The 11717-nt window shown below is 37.8% G+C and overlaps 1 protein-coding gene across 1 annotated transcript in view; it reads right to left on the bottom strand.

The window, feature by feature from the left end:
* Positions 1–645: 645 nt before the first annotated feature.
* The window catches only part of LOC136881879 (uncharacterized), a 47821-nt gene continuing 36749 nt past the window's right edge, over positions 646–11717 (bottom strand). Inside the window, exons 4-5 of the mRNA XM_067154322.1 lie at positions 7620–7702; positions 646–715 (exon numbers count right to left, since the gene is read on the bottom strand). Of these exons, the coding sequence (XP_067010423.1) occupies positions 646–715; positions 7620–7702 (153 nt within the window). The remainder of the gene's footprint in view (positions 716–7619; positions 7703–11717) is intronic.

Genomic DNA, 11717 nt, shown 5'->3' with positions numbered 1-11717 from the left:
TCAAAACTAAAAAGAAACTGAAATGAACGGGCAAAACAATCAAAGAAGACCTCACGTCAATCAGGATGAAACTGTTACAAGAATCGATCACTAGATTTTCTGTGTCCAATTGTTGGACAACAGACGGTACAATTATTGTGAAACACAATGGTGTGAAATATCATGTGTCGAGCCGAGCGGAAATGGACAGGATTAAATAAACCGACAGACCGAAACTAACATGGCATTTCACATTTTACAGTTTTAACTAACTTAGACACTAGATTTTAATTGCTAGACTGTAATTGCTCTTCCAACTATTACTTTTAGATTATATCTTCATTAGGTTTACATATAATAACTAGACAAGATAACGTACAGGTTGGCAACTCAAGGTGAGTGTGCTGCACAAGCGTCTATTTTCGGCAAGGTTACTGGTGGTCAGCTGAGCGGAATCTCCGCTCCCATTCCTACCCAGTCCCCTAATACTAATCCCCTTACAAATGCTCTTAACAACTTCCCAAATTCCTTACAGGTAGTACATGCTAACGTTCAAAGTCTAATTCCTCACTTCCACGAACTCAGTAATGTCAATCCTCACATCGTCATAAACGGGGAAACATGGTTGAAACCGTGGGTGTCGGATTCTCTCGCCCATCTCGAAAATTATACTTTGATCCGAAATGATCGCACAGGTAAAGCCGGCGGCGGAGTAGCTATGTATATTAGGAACGACCTAAAACATAAAATAATCTACAATATAATCAGTGAATACTGCGCAAGGCCTGAGTTCACGTTCATAGAAATTGAGGCTTTAGGTGAAAAGTGTTTACCGAGTGTAGTGTATCGCCCACCAATGATTGGATACACCACCGACCTTGAGGACATCCTACTAGACCTCTTACCCAGGTATGAGCATGTTTTATTACTAGGTGACCTCAATACTTACATCCCTAACGACGAAAAGACAGAGACTAAACAACTAATCAACATACTTAAATCCTGAAACATGACGATTTTGGCACTTAACGCAACACATCACACAGCCACGTCACATACATTACTGGACTTGATTGTGACGAATAACCCTGACAGGGTACTGACCGACGGGCAAATGTCTGCTTGCGGACTATCCAATCACGACTTAATATTTTAGCTTATTCTCTCAAATGTCCCAAGACCTAAATTAATTACATTCCGAGATCTAAAAGATATAAATGACGAAGCCCTATTAGAAGACGCTGCAAGCATACCTCAGCATCATGTCCATAATTTATACAATATAGATGATAAAGTGGAGTTCCTAAACACACAACTGCTAGCTCTTCTCATTAACCACGCGCCAAAACGCATTGCTCTCGTAACACGCCCTGCGGGTCCACGGATGATTCAGCAGATACGAGAATTAATGACAGAGAGACACAAAGTTTTCAGAAATTTAAAATTAGCCAAGTACCAAACGATTTTGACCTGTACAAGACCCTTCGTAACAGGACCACACAGGCCTTAAGGAATGCTAAAATATGACACTCACAAAACATTTTGCTAACCCGGAACACGACAATAATCTGGAAAACCGTTAAAAAATAGCATAGGTGGAAATAAACTCTATATTGCTGACATTAACCTAACACTGGATGATTTAAACCAATACATTACTACAAAACCCGTTAACATTGACGAGACAACAAAAGAACAGACGATTTACAAAATTCTACACGATGGCAATACTAACAATGGAGGAGAACAGTTATATTTTTCCCTCGTAACTCCTGCAGAAGTGAGACAAATTGCACAATCAATAAATACAACTGCGACAGGATGTGACGAGATTGTTCCAAAATTACTGTTTGTACCGGGAGGTACATCTCAACGCCGCGCATTCAAAACTAGCGCCTAAATGAACCCCTCTATTTGTAAAACAGTGAAACTGAAACTACACCAACTTGGAACTTTAATCAGAAGATGTCACCAGTAAAATATTGTGTAATTTTGTTATTATGCAGTTTCCTAAACTGAGTTAATTTCTCCCGGTTTTGTTTTGATATTCATTAAGAAGTTTGGACATTATTCTACACACGGCACCACTAAAAACTATGATCATGCACCCTGGTGCGAAGCGAAAGAACTTATAATTTAAAGAAGTTTTGTATTTCTTGGGTTTTGTAATTGATTGATGTTCATTTATTTTTGGGTTGGCAACTCTTCCTTTCCTTTCGGCCAGTATTAAATCTATCCAATCACCTATTCTTGTAATTCTTCTTCACTTTGGATTTAACCAATAAAATTGAGAGGGTGTGGCTGGTTTAGTCGTGAAAGATCTCGAACCTTCCATGAGGGTTTATCAACTGCGGCTTTCCACGTCTCTTGGCCAATTGATCGTCATCTTACTGAGCGTGTGTGCCGAAGGAGGAGGCGGGCGGCCTCATTCATCGGTCAGCAGAACATCTACAAGGTAATGGCCACATAACATCTTTCTTTCCTGCTATCTCCGCAGTTTAACCCGAGTTATGTAACAAGCTTTTCTAAAATGTAACTTTCTTCTGGCTAATGTAAAAACCTCCACAAAATTTTTAACTGTAAACCGGGGATAGAGAATTACCCTCTCGAGCTCCCCTTCATCTTGGTTTGAGGTGACTATGTTTATAACTGTTTTTCATTCTGTAATGTGGTAAATTAATTTCTATACAAGCACCTCAGTAGTTTGGGAGTAGCCCCTGTTTCACTGGACTAGAGCCCTTTAGGTTTTTCAGTTTTCACTATCTTGGAGCACTGTACGCGTCCATTCAGTTTGTGTTTCGGGCCACTTACTTAACCTGTTCTTTCCGCAAAGGCCCTATAGGTTGGGTATGAGATACCCCTGTTTCAATTTGTGATTTAGACCATGGAAGGCTAAAGGGTGTAAGATTTTTGGTGTTGCCTTGAGTAGGCTTAAGAAACTGAGAGCCTGTTAGCTCTTTTTCAAGTTTTGTAATTGTAAAGAGTGCCTCTGGGAGGCTTGATATTGTATTTAGGGAGCAAGTGCTCTTGAATTGAGGGGATTTCTGCCCTTGAATAAATTCGTGCCCTTTGTATTTCGAGCTGGGAGCTCAAGAATTGTAAAGCGAGGAGCTTGAAGCCCAGGTTTTTTAAAAGTCACTAAATTTTGGAATTTCTTGTCTTGTTTAAAGTTTGACACTGTACAAGACATCTCATTGTTATGAAAAATTGTTAAGTTTGAAGTTCTAAAAGAGATATAAACTTTGTTAAAGTTTTAAATCAATTCTCGATACTGCAGAGAGACCCATTCACCCCAGCACCTCCTTTAACCTCTTTCTCCTCCATGGGTATCCCCGTAACACTGTTAAAAGCTCTAGACGTAATTCTACCAACTCTAACCCACATCATTAATACCTGACTGATAACCGGCATATTCCCTTCCCTTTCGAAATGTCAATTGTTCGCCCACTCCCAAAGACCAACAATCCCGTGGAACCCAAAGACTTTTGATCCATTTGCATTTTACCATATCTGTCCAAAGTTTGGAGAAAATAGTTCACAGACAAATAACCGCATATTTAAAAACAATATGGTTCTTGACTAATACCAGTCTCGTTTAAGAAGCAATCATAGCACAACTACTGCATTACTTAAAGTTACAAACGACATAGGAGTAGCTATGGATAAGGGTGAAGTTAGTGTTTTAACTCTTCTAGACGTTAGTAAGGCCTTCAACTGCGTTGACACGGACATACTAATAGCAAAATTACGTGCTCTTAATTTCTCACAAAGCACACTATCCTGGATGTATTCTTATCTCTCTGATCGGCCGCGCTGAGTGGCTCAGACGGTTAAGGCGCTCGCCTTCTAACCCTAACTTGGCAGGTTCGATCCTGGCTCAGTCCAGTGGCATTTGAAGGTGCTCAAATACGACAGCCCCGTGTCGGTAGATTTACTGGCACGTAAAAAACTCCTGCGGGACTAAATTTCGGCACCTCGGCGTCTCCGAAGACCTTAAAAAGTAGTTAGTGGGACGTAAAACAAATAACATTATCTCTCTGATCACCGGCAGTGTGTATCAACAGGTGAAAATGTCTCTTCATGGCAATCTGTAGAAACTGGAATACAACAGGGGCCAGTGCTAGCACCACTCCTATTCTCAATCTTCATTTCAGAACTAACAGAAGTAATTAAACATTTTCAATATTATGTGAACGCAGACGACTTACAAACACATACACATGCACATCGTAGTGACTTACCGACCGCAATAAAGCATACGAATGACAACCTAGAAAGAATATGTAAGTAAACCGACGACCATGCACTAAAAATCAATGCCCAAAATACCTGCGCACGGTTCACAGATGTGCATACCCACTCAATAACATTAAGAGGCACTCCGTTACAATTCAAAGAGACAGTTAACAACTTAGGGATGATATTAGATAAAAACCTTAGTTGGAAAGATCATGTAACAGGTATATGTCAGGGAGTGTTTTGTTCCTTACATTCCCTTAAGAAACTCAGAGACCCAAAATGTAAGAAAACTGCTTATCCAAAGTATGGTAATGCCAATATTCGACTACTGTGACGCAGTACACAATAACCTGAACGCCTCACTTTCCATCAAGCTCCTGTAGGCACATAACACATGTGTTCGATTTATTTCAGATATACCAAGGTTTAGACATATTTCTCCCGCATTTGGTAGGCTTTGATGGCTACGCTTAAGGGAGCGAAGAAATTTACACACTGTTTCCCTGTTACATCGTATACTGAACCTTAACACTCCTGAATATCTTGCCACACATTGCCATTACCCAGCATCACCTTCTAGTATTCCTACCAGATCATCATCCACCTCAGTACTAAGCATTCCCATTCACCGCTCAAGTGGCTACAGTATATCATTTGTAGTCGCCGCCAGCCGAATTTGGAATTTCCTTCCTGCTGAAATTAGGAGCGTGTCAAACCACTTCTGCTTTAATATACTCTGTCAAACCTCGTTAATGCATAATAATAATAATTCATAAAATGTAGGATTAGATCATAGCTAAGTTATTAGGTTAATCAAAACCCTTAACTGATACCTTAAGATACTAAATCGTACATAATTTAGTGTATATTTAACTTTTCATGTAGGTGTATGTATAGTCGAACAGAATAGCAGGCTATACAGCCTGAGTCCCACCAAATAAATTAATAAGTAAATAAATAAATAAATGAATGAATGAATAAATAACTAAATAAATAAAGACCCTGGAGAGTGCCACAAAGTCGTCAGCTCAGGACCAAGTGACACTCGACACTCTACAAATGCTATTTTTTTCTTTTTGCTAGTTGCTTTACGTCGCACCAACATAGATAGGCCTTATAGCGACGATAGGACAGGGAAGGGCTAGGAGTGGGAAGGAAGCGGCCAAGGCCTTAATTAAGAGACAGCGCCATCATTTGCCTGGTGTGAAAATGGGAAACCATGGAAAACCATTTTCAGGACTGCCGACAGTGGGGTCTGAACCGCTCTACAAATGGAAGGAAACCATATCACTAAATGGTTAGTTCAGGACCACGTATCTCTACACAAATGGAAATTAGCCTCATCACTAATTATTTAGCTCAGGTCTGTGTGTCCCTCCACAAATGGAAGGCAACCTCATTACCAATTGGTAAGCTCAGAAATACGTCTCTTTCTACAAGTCAGTGATTAGGAAATTTTATGAACCTTAAAAATCCTTCTTATGTAATTCAGTACCAAATTGACATGGCAAATCTTTTAGACATTTTAAAGGAAGTCATTTAAGTTGCTGAAAGATATTTGTAGACGGCTAAAATGAGAGTCAGGGTAACATAGCACCTGTGGTGAGATATAAAACAAAGTGGGAAGCAGCAGATGAGATCCGGTTGACTGAATCCTTCACAAGCATCTAAAATCTAGGATATACAATGGATTAAGCTACATAGACAATGGACTATCCTCTGCCTAATATACCAAGGAAAAAGAAACCACACAAAAGGCTTGTTGCTTTTGCTGGTTTGAGAGTGCGTCTGCACAAAATATATTTAGGAAGAAGAAAGCTAATTTAAACTGCATCCAAAAGTATAAATATGCATTTTGTGTGTGAAAAGTGGTGGTCACAAACAAGATTGTTCTTTAGCATAGCCTAGTGTGTCCTGCTACACAAACAGCAGTATTCTTCAGTTGTGTGCATAGTTCTAATGAGATAGTGTAAGCTGGTACTGGGCAGTTCTGAGGACTGAAATGAATATCTCTTGCCACTAGTTGTGAATGTACAGTAGGAATAAGTCAATGCATCACATAACAGTCAAGAAGACTCTAACCACCCACAAAATCAAATAAACCTTCCAGAATTTGTAGTTTCCATCACTAATCTTGTTTGAATTCAAACCTTAGGCTTCGACTAGCCATTGCACGATCTGCCAATACAAGGGCTCCGTTGAGAGCACCATTCAGAGATTATACAATCATTTCCCACGGATTATCACAGATTGTTTCACACAGTAACCAAGAATGGTGTGACAACAAAAAATGAATAAGCAAGTAGTCCAATGGCACACATAGAGTTCTAAAAACACTACTGCATTAAATGTTTGAAAACAGTATATACACTTGTGCTACTTTGTAATGTCAGTGATAAAATTTACAATTTAGAAATAATATTATATCATTACATTATTATTTACCTATATATATGAGATAATAAATTCACTAAATTGAAGAATTCTGAAATTTCATACTTCACTTGTTTGCAATCAAGACACTACAGGCACCTGACAGACAATGAGCACTAAAATGAAAACTGGGAATTTGCGACAATCATCAAGTGTGACCACAACACTGAAACAAACATAAATTTAATACCACAATAATTTTTAAACTCATAACAATGTGAAAGTTTTATTTGAAAACTATGATATGTAAGATGTAGCACTACTGATCTGAACGTTTCATTTCCACAACACATTCTCTGCTTTGGTGTCCACAAATGGAGGAATCTGACTTAACACACAAGAGAATGGAAAAGACCATAAAAAAATAATCTAACCAAATCAACAATTTAAAAGTGACATTCTCTGAGTTATCATACTATTGAAGCCGGCCATCATTATAATGATCAATGAACCTAATTATGTTAGTTTGAAATTATTATAATGTTTACAATGAACATAAAACACAACAATTTTGAATTTGTAAATTTAGTTTATAATCTACAAACATGGCTATTTCTGTGTGTCACTGTTGATATGAACATATAAAATTATTGAGAATATCTGGAGGTAATGGTTGCAGATGGAAATTCAGATAAGAATGCAATGAAGAAATGATGGAGTGACAGTGAAAGAAAGAACACATTTTTCATGTATTGTAAACAAATACACTTCAAAAATATCTAGCTTTAGCAGAGATTCTTCTTATAGATATATATTCAATAAAACTACATGATGGAACATTAAATACGATTTTATAGTTAATTAATATTTTAGAAAATTTTAAGATATTAGTGTTTAAATTAACCTTGTAAAGAAAGGATTAAACTCATGAAAATAGCCAGTTTTTGGAGATAAACCAAACACTACTGAACACAACTGTGAATGGGTACAACATATTCCATATTGTATAGGATTTGTAGTGTACGTACTTTGTTTCTTCTTTGATGTACGACAACAGCTGATCATCAGTATGTTCTTCTATGAATATTTCCTTCTTAAAATTTTCGGAGGGCTATATGTAAGAAATAAGAAAAGTAGAATAAATAAGTAAGGGAATAAAAGTATATAGGCCTAAACAAGAAACAGTTGAGAAATTAAATTTCATAGTGGCACAAGAAGAGTATAATAAATTTATCTCCCATTTAAAAAATATAAGAATGGGAATGATACATTATTATAAAGCACTAAATATTAAATGAACAGAGAAGAAGGCAATTTCCTAAAATACAGTATTATACCATTTACATTAATTTTTTCTATTAAACACTCAGCTTATCCTTCATAAAAATTTTATTATTTACAAAATTCTACTCAAAATATCTTCTGCATTTACAGACATAATTAACTCATATACAACATTTGGAATTACTTCAAATAATACTATACAACTGCTATTAGATTAAAATTTATATTGCATTTATTTTTTACCCTTTTTTGGAACCTAACTTGCAGACCGACCTGCTGCGTCATAACACGAGTCCCTTTTGCCACTGCTCTTTGGACAACTGGTAAGAGAGATAAGAACGTGAAAAGAAACACACTGTAGGATAGCAGTAGACAAGGTAGCAATAGAAAAGGAGGAACATTTGTAAGTATGAAAATTTGAAATTGCCTTCATATGTGTGAATATTCAGCAGAGTATATGTACACATATATGTGGGGAAGGAGGCACTCCCATTATGTGTACATGTACAATTCAAGGACAATAAATAATAGTAATAATGAATACTATGTCCAAATCATTATCCAATACCATTCCTTGCCTCCCTTTGTGTTGAGCCTATTTCCACAATGACTGGCTATATTCACACCAGTCGATGCGTGCGCTGATCCACAGCATTCAGGTCACATAACTCGGCCTGTCCTTGTCATATTGCTTTGCCTGCCCTTTTCAATAATTTTATGAACATTTAATACCGATAATACTGTTTGTGGATTTTCCAAAAATAAAAAATGTGTTTGTTTTTTAAGAAGATTCGAAATACCAAATTTAACGTCTGTAACATCTTCAGTTGTACGATCCTGCCCGTATGTGTCTCTTACCCTACAGTTTTCTTTCCCAAACAGTAAGTCATAATATGTTTATCATACTGATTGGGAACGAACTTTGACTTAAATGGCATTCAGAGTGTCACAGTTCATCTCAGCTACCCCAAAGACTAAGAATTCGTCACTAATATCGTCAGTTTCGGATTTTTAAGTTTCACCCCCTTCCTTTAGGGCTGCTAGGGTTTCTTGCCCCTACAGTAATATTTCCGGATAAAAGCAGAAATAAGTTTTAAGGAACACATCATAATCTTCACATACTGTTGGGCAGTCAACCCCCTGATCGGACTTCTCTTGTGGTTTGCTCATCTTCCCCTATTTTATTTTTCACCCCTTAGTGCCGAACTACCAATCAGATTTAGTTCAAACCACTTCATAATCCCTCTCAGATGTAATAAGAACAAGCTGTGAAAATTTCAAAGAAATCGTTCCAGTAGTTTTTGAGTCCATTAGGTTCAAACATACCAACATCCAATTTTATATATATAGATTCCCCTGTTCCCATCTTTCTATATATGACTTGGCTTGTCACCTCTTTTTTTCATTTCCATGTTGCTATATACTTTGATTCCCAAAACACTTCACTGTAATATCATATAATCCCACATTATTCCTACCACTTTCCCAAGAAGTGGACAATGCTTAAATGATTACCACAGAAACATCCATCATCCTTATATGAGCATCACATTAAGGCCAAAACATCAATCAATCAATCAATCAATCAATCAATCAATCAATCAATCAATCAATCAATCAATCAATCAATCAATCAATCAATCAACAGCATTTAGGGCTGTCGTTTGTTTATGAAGAAAAGGATTGTGAAAATGTATGAAATAAATACCTTGGTAAATTATTTCAATCACTAAATCATCTTCGTATAAGTGAACATTTGCCAAAATTTGTCCCCTTGAATTCCAACTTATCTTCATGTTGTGACCTTTCGTAGATTTAAAGAACATGACTTAAATTCATTCATCAACAAATGTCATTCCAAGCCATCTCTCCAATGACATCTCAGAATATACTGCTTAATAGGACAGCTTGTCTCCTTTCCCCAAATCTTCCCAGCCAAAATTTTGCAACATATGGCCGCTAACTGCTAGTCGCACGCAAACATTCTCTCGAAAAAATTGTTAATCGCAGGTGATACAGCGCTTGAAATGAGAAATATGTAATCAGATTCGTGCTGAAGTTATGCGTGTGCAGTTAACTGAAGTAAACTGTCATTGTTCTACTAGTAAGTTTTCATAATGGCTCCTAAGAGCTTCCCCAAGCAGTCGTAAAGCAGGCCATAGCCGAACAGTTACAGCCCCTAATGCCGCAGCTCCAGGAACTAAGAGCGGAGTACAAGGAAACTGTTAAACTATTACAAGATCAGCTTCAAGAAAAGGACAAGGAACTTGTGAAGATCAAAAGCGACTTTAAAAACAAGATAGATGAACTGGAGCAATACCAGCGGCGGAAATGTATCCGTATTTTCGGCATTGCCGAAAAAGGACGGGGGAGATTCTGATGTCATAGCAATTAGCATCGCAAGAGATCTTGGTGTCGACCTTGACCTTCGGGACATTTACAGGAGCCTTCGCACTGGAAGACGACTGGGCACGAAGCCACGACCTCTAATATTGAAATTCGTTTCCTACCGGAAGTGGAGTGAAATCTTCCACAAAAAAGAGGACACAAGGGAACGGCGGTCACGGTAAGAGAGGTTCTGACTGCAACAAGGCTCGCAGTCCTTAATGAGGCAATTTCGAGTTTTAGTGTACGCCAGGTATGGAGCACTGAGGGAGTAATTAACATATAGAGTGTGCACTATGGAACAGTTAAATGAACTAACGTGATATGCGGGAGAAAGGGTCACAACATTTTTGTAACTTTCTATCGTAGTTTATTTTTTGAGGTTTCCTAGTAGTATATAACAATATTAAACTTAATTCTCTATCAGAACGTAATTAGTAATATAGTTTACTTATGCTTGCCGTAGTTGTAGATTGGTGTTAGTAGCAGTAGACTGGGTCCAGTGCCTCATTTTTATCGTATTTATTTTTAAGTACATTACTGCTATATTGCCATTATCGTACTGATCGCCGTATATTGTTAGTTACATTCCCATTATTGTCAAGATCATCCCCAATATAACTGAGAACATCGTAAGTTACTTAGAAAATATAACTTCAAAGTGGAGAAGCCGGGATCAATTGCGCTTAGCCCCTATGATAACGACCTTGAGACAAAAGAACAGGCTCCCCTTATCCTTCCAAACATTCTTCACAAACTTTCGCTTACTCCACCCTCCCAAAATGTCCCGGGAACCAGCTATGCAGGCAACACACACCTATTGTCATCTGAGCTCTCTTGCCATTCCCAGTCGACAGGGGACATCATTAACCATAAGCTCTCTCCGTACAGAAATGCTTTAAAGATTTGCCATATAAACGCTCAAAGCCTACTTGTGGATGCGCGAATGGACGAAATTAAAGTTCTGTTTATGGCACCCTGTTTACATGCAATATTAATTTCGGAATCTTGGTTAAAACCACACCGCGCAATAGAAAGAGTGCAGCTGGCGGCTTATACATTGCTTAGTTCCGACAGATTATATAAGCCCTCAGGGGGTACCGCCGCATATGTCATGACCAATCTATGCCCTAAAATAATCTGTAGGTCTCCAGGTCCGTACGAGCGAAAACCTGAGTACATGTTCCTGGAAATAACTGTGAGGGAAGTAATATGTCTTCTGGGCGTAGTATATAAGCCACCGAATGCGGTTTTTTAATGCGATCTAGAGACTCAAATGCAAGATTTTGTCACTGATTACTCAAATATGATTATTATAGGCGATGTCAAACATAAAACTTCTTGAAACTAACTCTCCTTTTAACTTCTTTTAAAGCTTGCAACTTAACGTTTCTCCGTCTCAATGCCACACATCACACACCTTAATTGATCTCATTGCCACTAACCAACCTGAATTA

Source organism: Anabrus simplex, chromosome 10 (assembly GCF_040414725.1).
Source record: "Anabrus simplex isolate iqAnaSimp1 chromosome 10, ASM4041472v1, whole genome shotgun sequence".
NCBI lineage: Eukaryota > Metazoa > Arthropoda > Insecta > Orthoptera > Tettigoniidae > Anabrus > Anabrus simplex.
Note: the sequence above shows the minus strand (reverse complement) of the source record. Positions and strands in the feature narration are given on the sequence as shown.